Raw genomic sequence first — 24,793 nt, 5'->3', positions numbered from 1 at the left:
TATTCCACCGAGAAACTTGGTGTGTGAAAAAAAAAATCCGGCAGGGATAATAAACTGAACTCAACACAAAAACCAAATTGTTAAAAAACCGGACGTGTTTCTCGTTTGGTTTATTGAGTTTATTACGCTTTTATCGTTAAATATAATTTTACGTCTCTTAAATTTAGTTTACTTAACAAAATGGATTGGGCATGAAAAAAATTATACAACAATAATTGCGTCAATGCGATGTCGATATTGTTTGGAAGAAAAATCATTTATACTATGCTACTGTCGTAAAATGTCGATCTCAAGTGGAACAAATTTAATAATGGGCCTAAGCTGTGTAAACTCAACTGCGCACTGCTATTTGTTGTTCGATTTCCAATTCAGACGGTGTATAATTTGGTATTCTATTGCGCATTCTCCCTTCTTTCAACTAGTCTACCGTAACGGAGGGCAGTATTGGCCGTTTCCGAATAAATTCTCTTCGTGAGATTCTTCTTGAATGACCACAACGAATAATAACAATCTACGAGATTCCTTTACCAACCGTTAACAACCATGGATGGCGGCCAATAATAGCTTTGTTTCAATCCTCGCTCGATCCGCTTGGGAGCTCTATTGCAACAGTGACTGTCACAATTGAAACTTCGATTGCTTACGCCACAACTTCGTCAAAAAACGAAAACAATATTATATCAAGTCTTGCTTGCTCTGGTCCTGTGGTCCTCGGTGTAGAAACTTCTACGGACCCGTTGGTCTATCGCTACACTAAGGTACACCAACGAACAATGAAAGCACTTATCGGTGTCTGTATGGTAGTGTACGCGCATTTGTTAGTGTTTCGTCCCTAGCGTGTGTATGTGTGTGCGCAGGTGGGTGATACGTTTGGTGTGCAGAATTCGTCGCTGTTGGACATTTTAAAGACGCATTCCTCGATATTTCTCGATCGATTTACAAAGGCAGAATGCCAGGAAAATGGCCAGCAACTGCGTTAGCCCGACAGCGATGGCCACGATGATCACCAGGTTTCTGTTGTACAGGATCCAATCGGTTAGTGCCATATAGCAGCCCTGAAACGATGACAATCCGTAAGGGTTATGATGAATCCAGAAACAAACAGTTACGCAATTCTTACCTTCTTGAAGTAGCTATTCGATTCGGTCGGTGAGAAGGGACAATTTTTGTCCTGCGGTTGGAACAGCGAAGTCTGCACGCAGCACGCCACCGGGATAATCTTGTCGCGCTTGCTCTCGTTCCACTTTTCCGACAGGCTAAAGTCTCGGTAATCGTCGACGCCACAGCAATGCAGCTCGGACATCATGTAGTCCCACATCAAAGTGACGGCGTCTGCGCTTTGGTTGCGGTCGTTGCTGGTGTAGTAGTTGGAAATTGTTGTCTGGAGGTAGTTTTTGGTTTCCGTCCGGGCACGATCCTTGTAAGCAGCCGCTAGTCCAAAAGCCGTTACTTCAGCCACCAGAATTACAAGCACAAAGAGACCATACTGCAACGACGCAAGGCAAGAGAAAGGTAAGTCAAACAAAGAGGAAGATTTTTTAAAAAAGATGACGGATTCTCTATGTTGCACTCAATATGCTTTCACGTGCGTATAGTTGTTATTTAACGTTACAGTTACACGTAAACTCTCATCTAGCACTTGTTACCTAATCAAAGAAAATCGTTACTAATGCATAATCCTCCAACAAATTAATTGCGAAATTGGAAGCGATTTAGCTCGTGCTACATGCGAGGGTAGAGCCAAAAAATGGTCCATCATTAACCAAAGCTACTAAACCGTGACGGTAGCCGACATCCTATCCTAAGCCTACGAGGCACCCCCTGATGCAAAGCAGCGTGCAAGGGAATGGTGGCAAGCACACCCCGACAAATATACGTAGGCCCTCGCCACTTTTCTTTTCTTCGCCAAAAAGCGTAACAACGATGAATGGGTGGCTGGGGTCTTAAAAATTACTACTAAGCGCCACACTTCAGCGACAACTACACACGCAGGTGGAAGACAGCGTCGCAAGTTACCAAAACATCACGGATCGTGCGTAAGGTTAACTCTTGGTTCCGTTCATGTGGTTAGGCAATAGTAACATAATCCTGTGCCTGTGCTGCTATTGTTAATTTGATTTTAAATGCACTCTAATTATCGAGCATGTTTACTATTAACCGCCTTTAAAGCATCATCAACATTAGCCCATTACATCACAATACATCTTTACATGATTCGTTAATTCGAAGGGGCAACCGCATCTCAAACACCTCTGATCAAGAGAGCGCACTTTTCACACCATTACGTCTAACTACTGTAATAATGTGTCACAAACAAGTTTTACATAGTAAAAGGCCGAAATTAGTGTCCTTCCGGATACAAAATAAATAATATGAATCAATGGATCAAATAATATTATAATTTGGTTAAAAAAGCTAATAAGCTAAATATTTCAGAATCTCTTTGGCTCATTGTTTGGTTTGCAGAGAGCAGAAAAACAAAAATAAAAACAAACTACTTATTTTAAACAGGCAGCCGGAAGTATTATGGTGCACGCTTCCTTTGCGTGTCTTATCACATAAAAGATGCACCATACGCATTCCAGGACAGGCTTCCGACGGACCGGTTTGGAAGCATTGGTTTAAAGCGATCACTTAAAGATCACTTTGAAATGAGAATTATTTTTCACCTCAACAAGAAGATGCTAGGCTGTACTCATCAAGAAAACAATTGTTAAACTATTGTATAAAACATATAACGATCATATACACTACATCGAATAGAAAAGATCCAATACATAACCAGTACACACATCCAATGCACAACCACAATCTTGCTTTGTATTCCACTCGCACTTACCGTCGTTAGGAGACACTGACTTTCCCTGATCGCACCACAGTAGCCAAGAAAGCTAAGGAAAAACATCACCGATCCGATCACTATCAGGAGATAGGCCAGCTGCTCTATGACAGCGGGTTGCGTGAAATGCTAGAATTGAAAGATGAAAATAAAGATGTTATGCAATTGATTTAGTTTGCCATCCGACCTCGTTAGTTGCTCTCGTGTGGGAAGCTGACACATTAACAACAGCGTTTAGTCTATCCGAGGATGGCGTGGGACGAGACCATATGCCAATGTGTTTAATTAATAAACAAAGCGTCGCAAGAGTTGTAAATCGCACACTTGCAACGCCTCTGCGTTCGTTAATACTCCCTTCCCTTCCAGTTATAATCTGTGGACTGATTGATGACAATCATCGTCAGAAGATAACGGTGACCCGCAAAAGCTAAAAGGTCAGTAAAAACGTCCAGATCGTCCGGTTGTACCACCGTGCAATGGAACCATTGTGGGAATTGTTGGCCCGTTTAATGCCTTCTTACTGTTGTCTGCGCGTGCCAGACCGAAGTAAGTGTTCTCAAGGAGCATTGGCCTATTTCAACGGGGTGAAAGCCTTCGTCAAATGAATATATGATTGGCCGCGACGGTGCATGATTTAAAATTAATGATTTGGCTCCAGTCCGAAGTTGCACCCAGCGGAAAGGGTCTGCGCTCTGATGGGCTATCATATTTGTCGAAGCAGCAATGTAGTAGAAAAGTTGAGGAAACAGGATGAATTATACAACATATCATTATTGCATCATTGCAGCCATTGTACTGAAAATGCCAATGACCTAAAGCTGCACAATTCACATTAACATGTTTTATTTTGCTTTAAAAACAAATCTGCAAAACACCTCCATTCTCTGATGCCAACTATTTTCTCTTTGGCTACTAATATTCTTTAAGTTACTATAGGAAAACTTTAAGTAATAATCGAACAACATCAACGGTATTGAGGATTGCTGAGTGCAATACTTCAATCGAATGCAGTCTACTTCAGCGCGAACTTAAACGGCACATATGGCATTGAAAATCCGTTCCATCTTATTAGCTAACCGCTCACGTTTGGCGGTGGTGTTAGAGATGCGGCGAATGCAAATTCGTTTCGAAACCATTCTGTGGATAAATTGCGCCCAAAAAGTGCGTCCGATGATGCAACTCGGCTCACCCAGTACATTGCTAGTAAGTTGATCGACGAAAATGTGACATTGTTCGAACACCATGACGCTAACAAACTCGAACCGAATGATGAGCTTAGTCTTAATGGGCGCTACACACACTTAACTTTAAATTATTTCAATTGATACATTGTGATCGGAAGGAAAAACGATAGCACAAAGAGCAAGACAGATATTCTTAAACTAAACATATATTTTTTCGAAGCAAATTTCTCACCTCCAACTGATCATTTTCAACCATTTTCAGTAAGGCTATAAACGATGTCTTATCAGTGACTAGCCATATTCCTACGCCTAATACGATGGTACCGAGAACCTAAAAGAATACAAAAATAACCATTACATTAAACGGTTGGTCGTGGAAAACGCTCTATAAACTTTATCAGCTATAACATCCTTTCAGAATGGTTACTCGTTATACTGTAATGATACTCACAAAGAAGAGGAAATTGAACACGGATAGTACCGTTTTCGCTAAACATGTTTCACAGTCACACCCCATACTGTTGGTGATCGTTTATTAGTGGAATGTTGATGGTTTTTGGTCAAAGATCGTGTTTGATTCAATGCTGCAGCTTCGACGCGGCTACTGGAATCCCACTGCAATGAAAAAACAGAATAATGAGAGATGTTTAAATGCTTCTGGGATGATAATGTACACTCTAGAAACAAACAGAAACATTCTATTTTAAATCCACAAGAATACGTTGCACCACAAGATCTTGTTTCAAACTTTGTGTTTGTCTCGCATAAACACTTCTCGTTTCCGGAACAATCCGATATACCATCCGCCGAGTTAACAGTCGGAAAAGGTTAATAGGTAGGTTAAGTGACATCTTTTCTCTCCTCTGGCGGTCAATGGTCTGATAAGATCCAAGTTTTCTACGATAAATATAACCCTAAGGCTATAAGAGCAATCTATCCAGCGGACGAATGAAAGAATGCAAATTGTTAAATGACATAAATTGTTCTTATGCGCAAGCTCGACGAGTTGATTGAATGTTTTTGACCAACCAATTATTGTTTAGCCCACACACGCTCATCCTCTATGAGAGTGTTTATAAATTAGGACTAGACAATACTTTTAATTCAATAATGGTAGTAAAGATGTACGTGGAAATCAACAATGTAAAGCAGGATGGACTATTTTTGGACATGGCCTTTGAACTTGCTGGTGGCAAAGTATACGGCATTTCCTAATGCTCAATTAGGAGAACTGGACCGAACGCAGTGCGTAATATGAATCGCTTCTATTGCCAAATTGGTTGAATGGACTGTGTTTTAATCCCATCGGAGACCCTCGCATTGTCGGGCCTGTAAGGTGTTCAAGATTGTTGAAATATGATCAACATAACTTATAATAAGTCCCCCTCAGACAGTGTTATGAAACAAACGATAAGCGTAAAATGAGAGATTTATCTAAAATGCTACGGAAAGTTCGTAACAACTTTCCACAAACATGCATCAAAGAAGGAAGCGAAAACGCAGACCGAAAAGGTTGCACTTCCGTTGGCATTGCCGGTTCCACGAGCTTGTACCGGTTGCAACGGATGCAAAATGTAGCGCCATCGCCCCAATCGATCATCAAAGGATTAGGCAATATAGACTTGGCCGTGTACTTGGCGCCCTTTCCAGTGAGTGGTTAGCAAGCTGGGATACGATACAGTGTCGGGTGGTGAAAGTTGCCAAACGACTGTGAATGATATTGAGTAACGTTGTAAGAATTGGCGTGTGGCAAAGTAATTAGAGAACTAATCTACTTTACACGCATTTAACCGGCGGTGGCGGAAGTAAAGTCGCAAATCCACAAGCTGCACTCTTTATCGATTAGTCCGATTAGTCTTTTTTTGTACGAAGCAATCGAGCTTAGAGCAACAGTGTGGAGCTACGAATGTTTCCAGATGGCAAAACTATGCTTAAACTGACTTACTTAAAATACACTTATTCGGAAATAATAACTAAATAACCCATACCTAAAATAAAACCTTTACAAAGAGACTGTCTTTCATTCTTCAAGACAATCAATTGTTTCAATCAAATTAAACTTTTCATATTGCGACCTATTGGAGATCGGAGCGGAGCGAGTTGATTCGGACCCCCTCTTTGTGTTTCTTTTTTAAAGTTTGTATTTCCTCAAATTGGTACTGTTGCTTCCACTTTAAAAAGTACCATTAGAGAGCTACTGGAATAAATTAAATGCACCGGTGGCCAACCTGTGAGTTACATGAAATATTTATTCACACTGAAATCGAGAGCATGCATACAATCGGCTTTTTGATTCAATGTTTAGTGATTATGCGACACGCTGCGGGTGTACCCTGTGTCTCTAGTATTACACGCATTTTGAAGGCTTTGTATGGATGGACATGTGCAAGTGCATCGTGCAGTGTCAATGCTGAAATCGAAAGCATCTCAGTGGTAGAAGGTTCTCCCACTTCGATCGATGTGAGTCAACCCAGGCCAGGAACAGCCAGCCGTCGGTGTCCCATTTAAACGCGGAATTGCGTGATGTTCCGCAGTCTGACCCATATTGGGTACACCCTTTTTCTATGCACCACTCTTCGTTTCCTAGCAATGGTCCCCAGCACAATAGTGTTGCACGAGCTGTTGCATTTTTGTAGGTGTAGTGTTAAACTCCGAATTTTGATATATCTAAATGTTGTAATTATAAAAATAATGTTGATATATAAGGTTGGCTAAAAAGAAATCGACGTTTTTTGGGTGATGTTCAGAACTATATTTAACAGGTTTCCAATGGTCCGATTTGCGTCAAATATGCACCATTTTGTTGGAAAATTAGTTGTCTTTTCAAAGGTAGGCTTATAATGTCTCTCTTGTAAAAGGATTAGTCGTTATTGGCGAAAACCTCGAGAAATCTATTTTCATAATCCTTTTTTGATCTCAGTTTTTCATCACTCAGGAAATTTTGTAATGCGCGAAAAAAGTGTCAATCGCTTAGTGCAAGGTCTGGACTATACGGTGGATGCATTAAAACTTTCCAACCAAACTCCTGGACTTTCTGGCGAGCCACCAAAGACGTGCGTAACATTTCGTTGTCCTGTTGGAACACAAAACCTCTTCTGTTGGCCGATTCTGGCCGTTTCTCGTCAATTGCTAGCTTCAAAGCGCGCAGTTGTTGGTAGTAGAGATCTAAATTTATTGTTCAGCTACAGGGAAGCGACTCATAATAAACGATTCCTTTCAAGTCCCACCATATACCCCGTAGAACCTTCCTAGCGGTTATTCCTGGTTTGGCCACCGGTTAATCTGCTTTACCACCCTTAGACCACGATTATTTTTACACAGTATTGTCGTATGTATGCCATACCTCATCCCCAGTATCAATCATTTAAAGAAATGGGTCGATTTTGTTCCTTTTGGCCAAAACTTCGCAGATGGCAAGTCGAGCCATCATGTTTTTTGGTGTAAATAGGGTGGGGCCCAAACATCGAGCTTCTTTGTGAATCCAGCTTTGCGCCAATGACTTTAAGCTGTTCGATGATTGATCTTTAGCTCCTGGCCGATGCTCTGATTACTAAAATGCGGATCTACTTTGATTATTTCTGTGATTTTATCGACATTTTCGATGACGTGTTTGCCTAGGCTTTAACATAAAAAATAACTGAAACGTGTCAACGAAACCAAAATTTGACCCAGCCAGCTGTTAGAGTATCGGCACCATGAACACCATGCGAAATTTCAGCGGCCTAGCTTAAACTTTCACCTTTATCGGACAAAAAGTGTAAAATATACCGAATTTTCTCTGCGTTGACCTCCATTGTTAACACCCTGTAACTCACAAACGAATAGAATAAACAAAAAACAATGAAAGCATTCTTTTAAGTGTAAAAAACCAGCTTTAAAACGAGCCCAAACTTGAAACTGTACGACCAATACTTCACGAGATATAGATCATTAAAAGCATGTATCGTGAAAAACGTCGATTTCTTTTTAGCCAACCTGATATAAACTGTACGATAAATACTTCACAAGATATCGATCACTAAAGGCATCTACCGAAAAAATAATGGATTACTTTTTAGCCAGCCTTATATTAATTATAGCAAATTATTATACGTGATTGCCCGCACTTCGGTAGAAACGAATTCTGCCACACCGATTAATCGGCAGCAATGTTAAAGACGTTGATGCAAATTCTATTAACAAATCTTATGTCGATAAAAATATGGTTTTAGTCGTTTGTATAGAAAACATGTAAACACTTTCTAATTTTGCGCCGCTAAATAATTAACAGAGATAATACTTTTATGAAGAGACAAATAATTTTCCGTGTGACAAATTCACCGCGCGTCAAAAGAAGAATTTGTTACTAGATTACTTTTTAAATAGTTACTTGTTTACGTTTTACTAGTTAATTTTACAATTATTCTATTCTTGTAAATGAGGTAAAATTTCAAACCATGATCGAACATTTACACAAGATCGGTTTGTTTAATTTCTTCAATTTTTAGATAGTAATTTAATTTAACTTTACTTCAATATTTATGTCAATTGGGTACAATTTTTATTTTTAAAGTACACCACAATCATTGGAATAACAATTGTCGACTCCGAACTTTGGACGCAGCACTGTTTCGAATGAAGTATTGAGGAAAACACCGTTTTGAGCAATTTACACAGTAGTTTCGATTTAAATCGAGGCACGAGTGAACAGCAAACATTTCGTACACGAAATTGACGTTTGAAAATAGTTACTGATGATCGACCTATTTCAGAGGAGGATGGGGATGATTTTTCTGTATGATGGATGATGATCGTCATTCAATAATTTCAGTTGAATCCAGATGAGGCAGTAAGATGCCGTGGGTCACTAGAAAATGGAATAAGTTGAAAGAAAATTTGGAAGCCTTGTTTGAAAAGTGAAAAGCTAGGCAAACATTCGAACGATTCGCACGAGCGGTCTTTATGTGATGCAACGGATTTTTTCACCCATATCTTATGGCATATTTTGTGGTCGCATAGTTTCCCTTTCACGTTGACCATGTTCCGTCAGCGCCAAAGATTGATTGCACCCCTTAAACGCCCATAATTGACGCGCTTCCTTTACGAAGTGCTTCCTTTTGTTCACCTGTCAAACATCAGCAACGATGGCGATGCTGCTGAGAGCCCTGTGGCGCTAGTTTTCTCCCGATAAGCGTAATCGATCCTACTAGACAAGCGGCGAGCAGAAGAGGAGATCAGTTTCGGTCCATCCGATCGCCCCAAGACGTTGCAGCGCCGTTGCTCCGGTGCAGAGGTCGGCCAATCCGGGCAGGTGATTGTGATTCGAAATTTTCGCACATTTAGAAAGTACACTGGACAAAAGGGACAATGGTAACACCGAGGAGAGCGGTAATTTAAGGCCCGTGCACAATGTATTAGGAGCGATCTTGCAGGCCGAACCTTTAGGTCCTCCTTAGGGGTCTCGTCTCGACGGGGGTTTGCGCCGGTCGATTGAAGGGATCTCGTTTTCAGTACGCTTCCTGGACGAAAGTTGTGAAAGTTGTGCCCGTCAGCAGCCCGGGCAGCGATAGACTCCGGGCAGTGGTGATGGTATGCTAATTGTTTAAATCAATAGCTTTGTACGTGCGTTGGAGCTCACGAACGGAAAATGAGTGGGTCTCGGTGCACGGTGCAAAGACGAAAAAAGAAATCTGGCAAAGTGGCGAGAGCTGTCGACATTCCTTCGTCGGCGCAACATTAGGACCCAGACACCGTCCGTGGACCCTCTTCAGTGGTTAGGCAACCCAGTACAGTGTCACTCTGCATCCATCATCAGCGCTACATCGACGCTACATCGGTGCTACATCGACGCGCCATTTAAATCGGAATCCACGGGCTTTTGATACGCTACCGCTTCCGATACGTTTGATAGGATGTGCTTAGCATCTCGTTTGGAATTCCAATTACCCTTAGGAAGCTATCAGGGAAAACTGCTCAATCATCCAAGACTCCTAAATACTTACGCTCCTCAACTTACTTCCTGATCACTGGGCGGTGTGTGTTGGATATAACCACCAAGTGCAGCTTGAATGGTTTGTAACCTCTAGAGCTGAGAAGTTCCAACTATAGACTGTTTCATTATGTCTAAGCACGATTTTGACAGATCACTACTCTCTCCACATAACGTTTAAAGAGCCAAACTCAACAGATTCTTTTAGTATACACTCTAACTTAAAAAACGGTGTATAATATGTACAGGTTTCCTGAACTTTTGAGAAAATGCGCAGCATTTCTCCAGAAAAGGGAAAACAGATTCTGCACAAATGGTGCACTATTCCCAACATTTCACTGAGTCAGTTGGCAAAACAGGAAAAATAAGCATTGGAGCGGTTTGAAACGCAATAAGGAAATTAAAAAAAGAAAGCAGCTTTCAGGATAAAATGACATCTGGGTGGAAAGCGGGTCCTGTGGATAAAATTTGGACCAAAAAGGCATGCGTGTTTACACCAGCAAGAAAAGTGCCTCCGTCCGAGATGTGGCTAAAAAGTGGGATCAACTGCGAGTACCGTCCATCGTGCCAAAGTAAGATTATGTCTTAAGACATAAAAGAAGCAGAAAAAACCGAAACGGAGTGCAAAACAAGCTGCATCCGTTAGATCAAGGGCCCGTTAATTGTATGATCAACTGCTTCATGACAAACGAGTTTGCGTCATCATGGAAGATGAAACTTATTGCAAATTTGACTACAAAACTCTTCTGGGTCCTCAGTATTACACTGTTCTGGATCGCCAGAATGCTGATGATGCAGATACATCCATTTTTACTGAAAAATTCGGAAAAAAGGCAATGGTTTGGCAAGCCATTTGCGAGTATGCATTCCGAACCGTTCGTGACAATAGAGACGATGAAACTCGAAATTTACATCCTCGAATGTCTGAATCAACGCCTACTGCCTATGATTCGAAAACACCCGGTACTATTTTGGCCGTGCATTACTCCAAGGATACGTTACCTGGTTCCAATCCAACGGGGTTCAGTTCGTTCCGAAGGAGATGAATCCGCCAAATTGTCCACAGGCAAGACCGATCGAAACTTTTTGGGCAGTTACCAAGGCATACTTGAGAAAACATGTAAAGCCAACCAACACCATTGAAATATTCGCCAAAGATTGGAAGAAAGTGTCCAAAATGATTGCAAATCAGTCTGTGCAAAAGCTGATGCGTAGTGTTCGTTTTAAAGTGCGATCATTTGCATACGGTTAACCGGAATGTAATTTTGTAAAATTGTACTGTTAAGTAAGATAACAGAGCGTTAAATACAGAAAGAAAAATGGAGTTTGCTTGTAATTTGAATTTTTGGCGTTCATTTAAAATCGTGTTTAGACATAATGAAACAGTCTATATGGATCGTGAATATTGTAGTACTCAATCTTCCATTTCGCAAACTAAGAATGTCCGTTAGAAAAGCACAGAAAATTGAGGCAGAAATCCAAGACGAAAATGAGAAACCTATCACCTAACGGTTAACCTTAGCAACTCCTATCTGTGCATTCAGCGTGGCCAATTTCAAATTCTCACATTTCGAATCGTATTTTATGGCTGCTTCCCGCCACAAGTGGCGCAACCAGTGAACTTACGCAAAAAAAAACTCATCAAGCCAAAACCTTAACTCAGACCCACCCCCCCGGGGGCAAAGGGGTATTGTGGGAGCGGATTTACAGCGGAAGGCCGGAGATCGCCGCCGCCGCCGCCGTCACATTGTTGACGACGCCGTGCTCCGACGTTTTATAGATGCACAATAAGGGGGTGACAGCGTGGCGAAACATAACATCCTGTCAAATCGAATTTGCTGGCCCCTCTCCACGGGCGGGCGGGTCCAATCGCGTAACACCGAAGAGGTGCCGCCATCGCCGTGCTCAGGTGGCCAGCAACGAACCCGTTAGAGGAGCTCCTGTACAGCGAATTGGTTCCTATCTACGATAATTACTCCGCGCCGAGTTGAAATGTGAACTTGAACATAACTTCACTGTCAAGTGCAGGTTGCAACTGCAAACGATGATCGCTTCCTACCTCTACCAGATGGAACCGATTAGTTGGCTTTTGCAATTAATAATTGGTAAGTGTCAACGCGAAATCTTGATATAAACTTTCTAAACACATTTTCTGCCGTAGCATTGTCCCGCTTTTTTGTGACTACCCATTTTCGGCCTCGCTTCGAACGCCTCACAATTGCTATCAAAAATTTTCACCTTTCCCAAAATGGCACTTTGTTTCGGTGGTGGTGAAGAAAATTGCCTCCGCCGGACCCTTCCCTTACCCTTACGCGAGCATAATGAGCATAGGATTCAATCGTGGCGCTGGCGCGAAATACTTTTACCCCACAGCGCGCGCGGTGCACCACCGGTCATCAGGGCGTTTTTTTTTGTCGGGCGGTTCCTAGAAAGAGAAGGTACTCCGGAACAAGTTTTTACGTCCATAATATCATTTGAATGCAAACGTTTGGCCCGCTTGGGCAGGTTTTTTCTTCAGCCTCCCGTGGCCTCCCGTGACGTTCACGACCTCCGACATTCGGGTTTCCTTTTCGACCGACGACCCCCCGACGAGCTCTCGAAGCGTTCGTGTCCGATAGGAAAAATGGAAAAAGAGAAACTTTGCATTTCAGTAGCGCTCTGTGGAGAGTGCGAAACAAAGTTTATTGTTTAATTAAGAAATAAAAGAAATTGTGGTTACTTTATTACGGCAGACACTTAGAGAAGGGCCCCACATACACACAGGGCGAGTTGCTGCTAATGCTTTCGCACAGTAAAACGCTCACGCCATCCACCCTAGAGGCGCAGACAACTGTGAACAATTAGCTTTATGCATTCACTTTCATACCAATACAGCTGGGCCAGCAGTTTGTCAGTTTCCGATTCTTAATTCCCATTAGAACCCAGCCCGAGGAGGGCGTTGCAAACCTTGAAGACGCTTATGAATTATGCATGCAACACAACCTAAGATACCTCCACAAATCCGACGCTCCACCTGTGGCACCGTTTTATTTTCCTCTTCGCCGGCGGATTCATGGTTCATAATTTTCACTTTCAACACTCACGAGAGAAGCAAACCGGCAAAAAAAAAAACACAGAACCTCCACAAACGCGCTCCCAGCATTCTCTCAAGCGTGAAGGATAGATCACTGTTTCAGGTTTCGCGGCACTACTTGAACTTTGACGGAGCCCCCACATACGACTTGGACGAAGAGGCACAGGCCCACCTCTGCTGGCACGACCACCTTGGCTAACTTTAAGCAATGTTGCGCGTATTGCGTTGTTTTGGCGCAGCGCAAAGAAACAATAGCGTCTTAATTGCACATCAGTAGTTCGTAACAGTGTTTGGGTATTGCAAATTAGTTATCCATTCTGTTGGTTTTGCTCTTGAAACGTATCTTACAACGTTGAGATCATTCAGAGGATCAAACCACCGTCACTGGGTTGGAATTCGACAAACATCCGAAAAATATTAAATTACCAATTCGCCAAGTAGCCTAATAAAGTTTCATGTTCATCCGTGCATGAAAATGTATGTATTCCACAAGCGACTTCTTTCGTGTGAGCGGAGTTAGGTTGCCGATCCTTCGAGGCCAGTTCAGAACCAAGACCTTAAGACCTGTCTGCTGGCGGTTAAATGAGTGGCTGAGACAAAATGGAACCACTTTTACGGACCTCCTCTCTTAGCTTCAATGTTTCACGCGGCGGCGGCGGCACAGGAAAGTGCACCAGACGGTCCCGGTGCAAGTTTACTTTCTCTTTTCAGTGGCCCGTTAGTGCCAAGGCCTATGCCACCATAGGAATAGATAAAAAAAATCAGTCCAAGTTTGTGGTTTAGCTACTCGTCCGGGAAGGAAGCAAAACCGGCTCCCACCGCAGCCGACCGGCCGCCGAGAGCTGCTCTGCCGCACCAGAGACCGCGCCACCGAAAGACCACCGTCGAGTGAACGTAACTAAGCTGCCAGAGCACCAGAGCCATTGAAATCTGTAACTTCCGCTAATCCGTTTGGAATTGGTTGAATGATGTTACACGGCTGTGAATTTGACCAAAGTCGCATATAAACAGTCGGTGTTGCTTCAACACAGACTTGCGAATCCAAAAGAATACATTCTCTCTCTCATGTCTTTTCCGGTTTAGAGCAATTAGCAAACTTGCTTTGCTTCAACCACTTCAGTTTATGATGCCGAAAACGACGTCGAAGGGCTTACTGCCCACTCGGTGGACATCGGTGCCACTTTTCCTCTACCGAGCGAACGAGATGTGACAATCGATCAAGGATAAAACGGGAGTCCACAGTACGAGCGCGGAAGACAAGTTTTATATCGAAAGGGCTTCCCGCGACGGTCCAATATAAGAAAAGTGCTCGGCGACCTCTAATGTGCAACCCACACGCCGGATGGCGCCGGAGAAAGTCGGGACACAGGTAGCTCTAATGACCAACGGCGACCATTAATATGCGCACGGTGCGGTGCGCCATGTACAAGTCGATCGACGCATAAGACTAAACGCCGCACAATGTTTTAACATGCATTATTTGAATAAATTACAGCGTTTATCCGGCTTCGGAGGCGGAAATCGCTACCCAAATCGATTGTTTGACTTATTCACGGTGTGTTCACATGTTAAGATAAAACTAATAGGAGCGCAAAATATGTTCCCACGCACTGATTAACGAGTCCATGCCGGTCCACATATATGAGGTAGAAATCTAGGTTCAAAAGATTCGTACAAACTTTCCGAACTCCCGACGATCGTAGTGACGAGTAACGTCATCTGTTTGAAAACGAACTCAAACCTACACGTTATATAAAATTCGATCACAGATATTAGACTTGACGTAACAGTCAAGTAAACCTTGTTCGTGGTGTTCAAAATGGTTTATCAAAGTCAAAGTTGTTCGAGTATGGGAAGCTGAAACGGAAAGGCGGAATGAACAGGAATTCAAGTTGATAATGATGAAAGCGCTTTTCGTTTTCTACATTAACCAGGAAACCGTTCCTGAATTTCGGCGCAATAAAACCCGTACGCCCAAAATGCTGGAATCCTGACAAATCGCGTGTTTTACATGATAATGCATCGAGATTCACATCATCGAATCGTTTACCACACTCGCTTTGTATAAGGTTGGCTAAAAAGTAATCCATTATTTTTTCGGTAGATGCCTTTAGTGATCGATATTTTGTGAAGTATTTATCGTACAGTTTCAAGATGAGACTCGTTTTAAAGCTGATACTTTACACATAAAACAATGCTTTCATTGTTTTTTGTTTGTTCTATTCGTTTGTGAGTTACAGGGTGTTAACAATGGATGTCAACGCAGAGAAAATTCGGTATATTTTACAGTTTTTGTCGGATAAAGGCGAAAATTCAAGCTGGGCCGCTGAAGTTTCGCTTGTTGTTCAAAATCACAGAAATAATCAAAGTTGATAGGCATGTTAGTAGTCAGGGCATCGGCCAGGAGCTAAAGATCAATCATCGAACAGTGTTAAGTCATTTGCGCAAAGCTGGATTCACAAAGAAGCTCGATGTTTGGGCGCCACCCTATTTACATAAAGAAACATGATAGCCATCTGCACAGTTTTGGCCCCACGGAATGAAATCGAACCATTTCTTAAACGGATGGGTACTGGGGATGAGAAATGGGTTACTTACGACAATATTGTGTGGAATCGGTCGTGGTCTAAGCATGGTGAAGCATCTTAACCGGTGGCCAAACCAGGAAAAACGGCTAGGAAGGTTCTACTGGGTATTTGGGTGGGACTTGAAAGGAATCGTTTATTATGAATTGCTTTCGTGTGGTTAAACACTAAATTTACATCTCTACTGCCCATTACTGCACCGTTTGAAGCTAGCAATTGACCAGAAACGACCAGAATCGGCCAACAGAAGAGGTGTTGTGTTTCATCAGGACAACAAAATGTCACACAAGTCTTTAGTGACTCCCCAGAAAGTCCGGGATCTTGGTTGGGAAGTTTTAATGCATCCAACGTATAGTCCGGACCTTGCACCAAGCGATTGCCACCTTTTCCGGGCATTACAAAATTGCCAGAGTGATGAAAAACTGAGATCAAAGAAGGATTGTGAAAATGAATTGCTCGAGTTTTTCACCAATAACGACTAAGCCTTCTACGAAAGAGGCATGATGGAAGTATTTTTAAAAAGACAACCAATTTTCCAACAAAATGGTGCATATTTGACGCAAATCGGATCATCGGAAATCTGTTTAATATAGCTTTGAAATTGACGCAAAAAACGTCCATGACTTTTTTCCCAACCTGATATATCACTGTTTCCAAACCTAAGAACGGACTTAAGATATTGGAACCATAATCAAAAAGTTCCAACGAGGCAAACCTGCACAAGGCATTAAAAGAACATTCACTTTTATTGAAATAAAAGAGTATAAATTTAAAGAAACAAAAATGGAGATTGGAAAATTGGATTTGGTTTTATAGCTTCGATTTTGAAACCTGTATACTGGTCTCTACCTGTTTCGAATTTCGAAAAATTGCTACGACATAAATTCATAACCCTATGATTTGTGTTCCACTGTTGGCTGTTTTACGGGTAAACAATAGTCTAATGATTGGCTTTTGTAGCAGATAATTTTCATTGAATCGTTCATTGGATGTGCACTGGAGGGTCGTTTGATGTTGTGGCAACAAACAGTACCCATTCCGAGGTAGCCGCCGTTCATGATGTTCTACATCGATCGGGGACCGTGTACCGGAGGGGTACCGGGTCGATGGATTGAAAAGTCAGCCATTTTTGCTGACCAATGGGACCCCCCCACGGGGCATGATGCTATGCTCCACGCACCATTCAAACACGGGTGTACCTATTGTGTGACGACCCTACCTAGACATAAATTCTGCGCCAGGTTAACCGAGCCAAGGTCGGGTGCTAAATGTCACTCTCTTCCCCTCGGAGCAGTCGGAGCAGCGAGCGTGAGCGATGTGTTGGCGGCAATCGATGGCAGCATCGAAGATGCTTACCTTAAACGAACTCGAAACAAGTTATTCTGCACTTGACAACACATCCCCGAAGCAGGTTTATTTCCGACCGGTTGCATTGGTAATATATCCCACGTGCCACGCGGTTGCCTCGGCGGGCACATCCATTATGTTGTACGCATGTAATATGATGAACTTTGATTCTTATCTGCGCTCCTGGGCGCACATGAGAGTGCGAAAGTGCAAGATCTTACGCTAAACGAACCGTCAAGGTTGGCGCACCGGTCCCCCTATTGGGAGTTACGCAACAACGCGAAGAGAATCGCTCTCAAGTGCACCAGCGATCGCTTGGCCGACGCTAAGTCCAGTGGCGCTGTTTTGCTTCGGCCTTTCCGCCGAAATTCTCCCCTCCAACGTGTGGGGCGGTTAAGGGATTATATAAGCAACCCATTGCTGGCCACTGAAACTTCGTTCAGCTTCATGAGCACAACGCCGACCAAACTGTGTACCGAAAACCTGGCTGCGGGCCCCGCTTTGCTGTGGCCGAAAGAGCAGAAACTTCAGCTGGACCCATTATTGATTGCGCCCTTTCCGTCCGTCCGCCGCTGTCTCTGGCCGTCTCGGGCGGCTCAGTCATGCGGCCCGCGAGTCGGTTGGCGCGATCCACGGAACGACGGTGGCCAAGTTTGGTAGGAAATGTGTGTCATGAGTGTGGAAACCTGTTGATCTGCCGCGCTGATGAGCTGACGCGACGTACTTTTCCATCTGCGGCGAAGCACGACGCTGGACGTGGAGATCCGTTGGCGTAACGCCCGTAGCTTATCGTGATAAAAAGTGCTTGACAGGTGGGTGTTTTAGAATACTTCATTATGTAGTATTTCTCTACGGCGTAAACTATTAATCATGAATCTGAACCCACTTTTTAAAAAAGTGGTAAGCTAAAACAACAATACCGCTATTAAGTGAGAGAGCCACGTGCCGAACTTCCTAAACGGGGAGAAAATTTAAGATACTGATACTGTGAAATGTGAGAAATTCAGACGGAATTTCCTCTTGCGAGCTCTTGGGTCTTAGTTCATTAAGAACTACAAGGTGGTCAAATAAGCGTTCTCTTTTTGATTTGGTTATAAAATGAAAACGACTAAATATTTTTCGATGCTTAAACATTTATTTGAAAGGTTGATCATCAAATTTATGTGTGAAAAACAATTTCGCTCAATTGTCCACCTCGGCTGGCTTCTAGTAGCCCAATCGATCGACCCAATTTTTTGGCACTTTTTCGACTGTCTTTGGCCCTATTTCGGTAATGGCAATTTCAAATTCAGTGTTAATGCTGTCAATAGTTGCTGGTTTGTTGTCTTTCACCGATCTCCAACAGATAACAGTCCAATGATGCAAAATCGCAACTCTTTGGAGGTCAATTCACAACACCATTTCTACTGATTATTCGCTGTCCGAAGATGCGGTGCAAACAATCGATCGTGGCTGTCGCTGTATGGCAGATAGCCCCGTCCTGGTTTAACAAAAAAAGTCAACCAAGTTCTCAGCTTCAATTTCGCCAAAGAACCAATCATCCAACGTTGCTCGGTACCGTACGCCTTCAACGGTTCCGGCGACTCCTTCTTCATTCATTGATACGGCGGCCGACGATGCCGCCATCCCAAATTCTGCACCGATCAGTCACTCGTTTTGGGTGCATTGGCTTCTCTTGCACGACGTGTGGGTTTTCCGAACCCCAAAAACGACAATTCTGCTTATTACCATAGCCACCGAGTTGGAAAAGAGCTTCAACGAAATGAGCTTTTGAAATATCGTACCGTTTTATTTAAGACCTATCACTTTGGAAGTAAGTTTTTAATATTTCCCGGCTTTCGTTAAGCGTATAGCGACCCATTTCGTAAATTTCTAAGTGTTTACTAAATGTCTACTATTTCTAGAATCAAGTTTGACGTTTTAAACATCAAATAATGGGTAGTTCAAAAAGAGAACGCTTAATTGACCACCCTGTATCTGAAACTAGCCGAAATCACTCATCCAGTTTCCAATTCTGATTCCAATTCCTAGGTTAACACAAAAAACCGAAAGCTAGCACCACGCTTCAGGGACACCCGAACAGGATACGCGCGCGTATCGCTTTCATTTGACGGTTCACTTCGCAAAGTAAATAGCCGAACGAACTTTTCCAATAAAATCATTACATAACACCGGAAGTATCGCTTCCGCGGAACTGATGAATGGATGAATCGGTGGCACGGGACACGCCGGTTTGCTTTCGGCTTTCTTCCCCCGTTTCTTGTCCACTTCCGCCTATATCCGCCGCGTGTCTTTGACGCTTTGTTTACACATCCGCCTGAAGTTGTTGGCCAAAAAACCAACATCAAACGCGGCCATTATCATTTATGTGTGTGTTCCCGAGTCCCCGTCAAATGCTGGAACCCGAAACTATTGCACCCCGCCGTTTTCAATCAACACGCGGGGTTGTTGTTGGGTCGTTCAACTTCTCTGTCAACGAGGGGGTTCCTGCGTGCGGTACAGTGCGGGTTACCAGATCGAGGAGGGGCCCGAGAACCCGGGGTTCGAATGTGCCCAGTGGCGCGAACCAGGATTGCGCGACCGCGCCTGTCCGCCTCTTGCTACATTTGCTACCGATTTTCTTTCGCCTTAGCACAAGATCGCGTGTTATTTTTAGTTATCGAGTTACAGACGGCAAGACGGCGCAGCGACCCCTGAGACCAGCGCAATCCCGGGAGGAGTGAGGGGAAAAAAAGGAAGCAAATGGGGGATCGAAACCAACGAGGAACCATCCACCGTCGGAGGGCCTACTTTTATGGATCATGCTTTAACAATAAAAACCATGACGCTTCGGAGATCCGTTCCGGAAGATGCCATCGAGGAGGAAGCGGCAGAAAATGTCCAGCATAAGGGCACATACGAGAACACAGAGAACAGTTGGAAACATTCGTCGCGTAATTTAACCTCTTCTCTCGCAACATCGTTGAATAAACATGTCGCCCAGGCCATAAACACATCAACCACGAGGAGCATTAGCACCGACCAGTATAATACGCAATCAAGATAAAAGGCAGTGCTGGTGGTTCTGGACGGAGGGTTCTTCCAACAATCCACATTCGGGCAATCTCTCTCTCTCTCTCGGAGACAAATTATGCAAATGCCGCTTCAGTCGGAACGCCTTCGCCCCAAAACGAGCCCTCATAGAGTGCTCTGGGTGGCCGCTTCTTGGATATGGCACTCCATCCATCAACTCCTCTAGTCGGCGGACCAGAAAGTGACTTCAAAATCCGTTCCGTTCGTCAAACTGTGTCCACTATTCGTTCGTCCACACCGTCCAGCGGTCCGGACAATGATGTTTGTTTGCGTAGCTGTGGGATCTCTCTCTGTGGCCAGCCACCGTAAACATGCTTCCGTCGTTGGGGCTGTGCCTTGGCGCTATAAATGAATCAAGAAGTTGAATCGAGGGACAAAAACTGAACCACGCTGGTCACTGAAAAACTCTCTCTACTATTCTTAACATACATTCTGCCGTGTGCGCGGTGTGTGTATGTGTGTTGGGCTAAATAAAATTCCCAGGTTCCCCCGGCCATTCGAACTGACCCTTTTCTTGGCGATCATTCCTTTCACCTGCCTTGGTGGGTCCCTGTTTCAGTTCGTGCCAGCGCGCCTCGGGAATATCACTATCGGCGGTCCGGGAAACCGTGTGTAGCATAATTATGCTACACACGAAGCAAGTACTCTCTCGCTCTCTCTATTCCTCTGTCCCTCTGCTCGCGTTGGTTTCGAGTTTAATGCACATAGTTTTTTGCTACACGTTGGGTGATTTTCTTCATTCAACGCCGGCGTCGAGAGACTGTCTCAGATTGAAATCACACAGCGTCGCCTTTCGGTTCTGAGAGAAAGGGGCGAAAAATAAACACCATGTGAACGTGGTGGCGGCGGCCACAGGAAGCGCTTACGGCGAGAGGTCAACCGAGACCGGCCTATGAAGGGAATCAAGTCAGAAGGAAAAGCCAAGAAAATCGGAAAATCGGATAAGCTGTTGAGCGCTAACTTATTGGTTAAATCTGTTTATTTTGTAAACAGTAGCAATACGTAGAGTGTCATTTTGTTGTGAACGGAAAATAAAAAACTTATGGTTTCAGAGACCTTCCGAGTTCCGTGGCTAACTATTCGAGACCGAGTTCGACTCTATACAGACTGCAAGCGCCTGTTCTACCATTTTTTGCTTCCTAAAACAAGTGTAAAGCGACCATAATTCAATGTGTGCTCGTTCAATTCAACCGCCATGGTTAAAGGCAACGCCTTAATATTCGTCCACACATCATTGTGTATGCCTAAGCCATTACGTATCATGACCCCTCGCTCGCTAATGCGTGCAGCTTATGTTACCCTCCTTTCCGGCGTTAGTCCCCTGCGTAGTGTGGAAGGGCCCCGTAAAACCAACTGTAAACCGCGGCATTGCATTGTCCGAAATGCAACCGATTTGTCGCCTGTAGGCAAATGGCTAGTGTTGCATGATCGGCCCGAAGCCCGAAGCACTAGGCTTTAATTGGGGAACGCGGTTTATGTACGTTGCATCTGTGAAACGTAAGTGGTTTGTTGCCCAATTTTGCCCCTTGCAAGGAAAGTTTCTCGCTTGTAACTCATATAACTCACATCTCATATAACGTTTTTCGTGACCGTTATGTTGAAATTATTTATTTTTCGAAGAAAAAAGAAACTTTTGCCTATTAATGGAACGATGAATCGGAACGTTATTCCTAAAAGTAAAAGTGTTGGATAACCAAAACCAGATTCATTCTCATCGTACTTGTCTGCAATGGTTTAAATAAGCCACAAGTAACGGAACCGAACAGTGCTTCGATCCCGGTTGCATAATTTCAACCACAACTTGTATGGAACTGGACAACCACCTGGAGTTCATTGTAACCTGTTTTTCGGTACACTTTCGATGCAAGCTGGAAGCTGGCTGTGCCGGCTGTGATTCGTTGTGCAATAAGCCCCCAGTATTTAGACCCAGATTTAGGTTTGAACTCATTCTATCATGCATTCTTAGACCATGCCCAACATCGGAATGTTGGATAGAATAACGGAGAGGAGCATCGAAGCTAACAAGCTTTTGCCTTAGTTTAGAGAAAGTGTCACGAAGATGATACAACGCTGAACTACGGAAAGATTTCGGAGAACCTGTTTGGTTTTCTTATCCTGGCTGTTTTGCTGAAACATGACATGGTGACCTATATTATCGTGCTTGCGCAGCTTCTCGCTCAAAGTGAAAATTTCTAGTGATTCAGCAACGTGTTTGTATTATGATAAAAAGTGATCTTTTGTGTTACTATCTTACAGCAATGACTAAAAGCACGAAGGCCTGTGATTCACGGAGAATCGTAAATTTTACAGTTTGTAAAGCTATCCCTCTGATTTCATGGTAAAACCGTAAAGCTTAACAATTTACAAACAAAGTAGAACAAATTCCGATTTTTTTTTGCAATCGAAGAATTGCTCAAACCATTAAAAAGGTTTTAGTTCTTTACTATATACAGTTGTTTGTTGGCTGCCGTTTTCCTCCGATTTTTCCTTCACTTGACAACTTATTTGCCAACCAGTTATAAACCCGAGAACAGTGCTCTGTTCAGTTTGTGTCTATTTGTTCAGTTTGCGGCGAAGCATCAGCTGAAAAACTGATCGCCCGACTGATCGCGGTCGAGCACATGTTCTCCTGAACTCACTTCAGTCCAACACTCGAACAAACCTTCCGAAAGATTATACTCTAATGGCCCCTTTCATTTCAGTACGGGATCGATGTCACAGACGGCGAGACCGGCATGATGTCATCGCTTGCCTTAGCGTTAACAAAATTGATAAATTAGACATGTGCTGCGTGTCAGGAGTCAAATACGATATAAGCATACAGGCTAATTGTCCCTCTGTTAACATTGGGGAAGTATTTTATCGAGTTAACATCTCTTGCCACACATTTTCATGTTAGGTTCATCACTTACCTCGAAATGCGGAACGTTACTAATACAAAGCCACTTCCTCCGTCCGGATGCTGTACTTATTCTCTGATTACTCTGTGACACTATTATCCGCTGATAGCTGGAGTATTATCTGCAAAGATTGATATGTTTTTCATCGTGCCATCCTCCGTGTACAGCGAGCCCGATTTCGAGCGCTGGGTTCGAATAATCAAACAAGATTAGCGCTACCGGAGCCCTATTTATGCCCGGACAACGTATCTCGCTTCCACATTTCAATTCTAATCTGTCTACTCTTCCTACCGTAATTCTAAACTGACCCGCATGAACCAACACGTAGAAGTATCTGTTTCTGTGTGTTAAGGTTAGGTAAATAGGCTTGAACGTGGCGAAAGAGTTGCTTTAACACAAGGTTTATGTTACACACGCAATTTATACAATACGATAAAATACGAAACAAACACCGTTTTCACAGACGTCACACACGACGATCGCGTCACACTTTCCAGAACCGCATGGAATAGATCTTCCCACCGTCCGGACACAGCATCTGTTTCGAAACATTCGACCTTACAGCTTGGGAGGATTAGGAAACCGCAACTGAAGCTGATGTTTCTTCTTGTCACACCGTAACTGAAACGCGCACTTGAGCACCTTGAACCGCAGCTAACATTTCAGGAGATACGCGCCCCCAAGCGAAAGAGGAAATGCTCAATTCTGAACACGTTTCAGGAACACTCTTCGCCCGGCGCGATCGCGAACGAAAACAGGTTTTAAACGATTCAATCAACAAAAACACATCCGTACGACACGCTTGACCAGCGGCAGCACCAGAAAATTACACTTAACCAACCAAACCCGGGGATTGTTCACGACAAACAGATGCACTCAAAAAGCGATCGTAAACCAACTTTAAAAACTGAGGGATCTTTTCCTACAATAGATATTTTATCTATGACTAATCCGAATTTTTACCCTTTCGTGTATTCCGAGATTTGACCTGTTAAAGTCGAAAGAGTCACAAAACAGCAAATAAAAGGCCGAAATACCGTGAATCTGAGTGGAAACCGTTTTATTTTACCGCGTTCAACACGGAACGTGCACAAAACACGTCCGACGTCCGAATAGTTCAACCGAAAAATGATAAACATAAAACATAAATTTAAACTTAAAGGCAATGTAACGTAACGTAACGCATGTAACGTCTGTATTTCCATTAAAAAACCTGACTTTTGAACCTGACCTTTCTTTACCGAAACTGACCAAGTGCCGAAAAGAAAAAACCAAGAACTAGAAGAATGAATTTTGTCCTTAATTTTCGAAAAAACCCGTCGAATTCGAATTCGAAATGAAATGAAATGAATTAACGAGCCAATTGCTTGAAAGAGCCGTTGAAACCACCTGTTGAATTTAATTTTCGAAACACTCGAGCAGAATCCTTGCAAAATAACCATAAAAAATGAGTGACTTTGGTGTAGATTGGTGCACGGAATCAAATTTCCTAATGTTGTTCGCTGAATAGTCGCTGATTAGTCATTTACATCGATAACCAGTTAACCACGAAGCCGCGTAGGGTGTTCTTTATTCAACAATTTTTCCACTACACGATGCTTCGCGGGTTACAATTCACGGTGTCCTTAAACGAATATTCTATGGTGCTGCTACTAACCGTTTTCATCCTTTCGCGACGATGCTAACGAATAATCTATGATGCTGCAACTGACCGTAAGACCGAAGACTTATTTTGTCTCTTTAGGCGACTGCAAGGTCGAACACGACTGCAAGGAATTAGGAAGACTTCATGGTATTTTTTAATAATTTCGCCTACTGCCTTTGA

The 24,793-nt window shown here is 43.2% G+C and overlaps 1 protein-coding gene across 4 annotated transcripts; it reads right to left on the bottom strand.

Moving 5' to 3' along the window:
- Positions 1-97: 97 nt before the first annotated feature.
- On the bottom strand, positions 98-24,082 carry LOC128277881 (tetraspanin-9). Of its 4 annotated transcripts, none has more exons than XM_053016480.1 (7): positions 24,006-24,082; positions 22,981-23,089; positions 4,475-4,638; positions 4,256-4,354; positions 2,840-2,968; positions 1,121-1,486; positions 98-1,055 (listed from the first exon to the last, which is right to left on the bottom strand). In XM_053016480.1, the coding sequence occupies exons 3-7, from the start codon at positions 4,538-4,540 to the stop codon at positions 903-905; spliced, it is 813 nt and encodes a 270-aa protein (XP_052872440.1). In that variant the 5' UTR covers positions 4,541-4,638; positions 22,981-23,089; positions 24,006-24,082; the 3' UTR covers positions 98-902. The 4 variants fall into 4 exon arrangements, with proteins under 4 accessions (XP_052872440.1, XP_052872442.1, XP_052872439.1 ...); XM_053016482.1 differs by having other exon boundaries at positions 24,038-24,082; XM_053016479.1 differs by having other exon boundaries at positions 23,932-24,076.
- Between the last annotated feature and the right edge of the window lie 711 nt (positions 24,083-24,793).

The sequence above is a fragment of the Anopheles cruzii genome, chromosome 2 (genome assembly GCF_943734635.1).
Source record: "Anopheles cruzii chromosome 2, idAnoCruzAS_RS32_06, whole genome shotgun sequence".
NCBI classification, from domain to species: Eukaryota; Metazoa; Arthropoda; class Insecta; order Diptera; family Culicidae; genus Anopheles; species Anopheles cruzii.
This window is presented reverse-complemented; position numbering and strand designations above follow the sequence as displayed.

Coding starts and splice junctions, on each gene's coding strand:
- LOC128277881 (XM_053016480.1), bottom strand. CDS start 4,540: ATGGGGTGTGACTGTGAAACATGTTTAGCGAAAACGGTACTATCCGTG. Junction 4,355..4,474: donor TGTTCAATTTCCTCTTCTTT/GTGAGTATCATT, acceptor GTATTCTTTTAG/GTTCTCGGTACCATCGTATT. Junction 2,969..4,255: donor TTGAAAATGATCAGTTGGAG/GTGAGAAATTTG, acceptor TTTCAATTCTAG/CATTTCACGCAACCCGCTGT.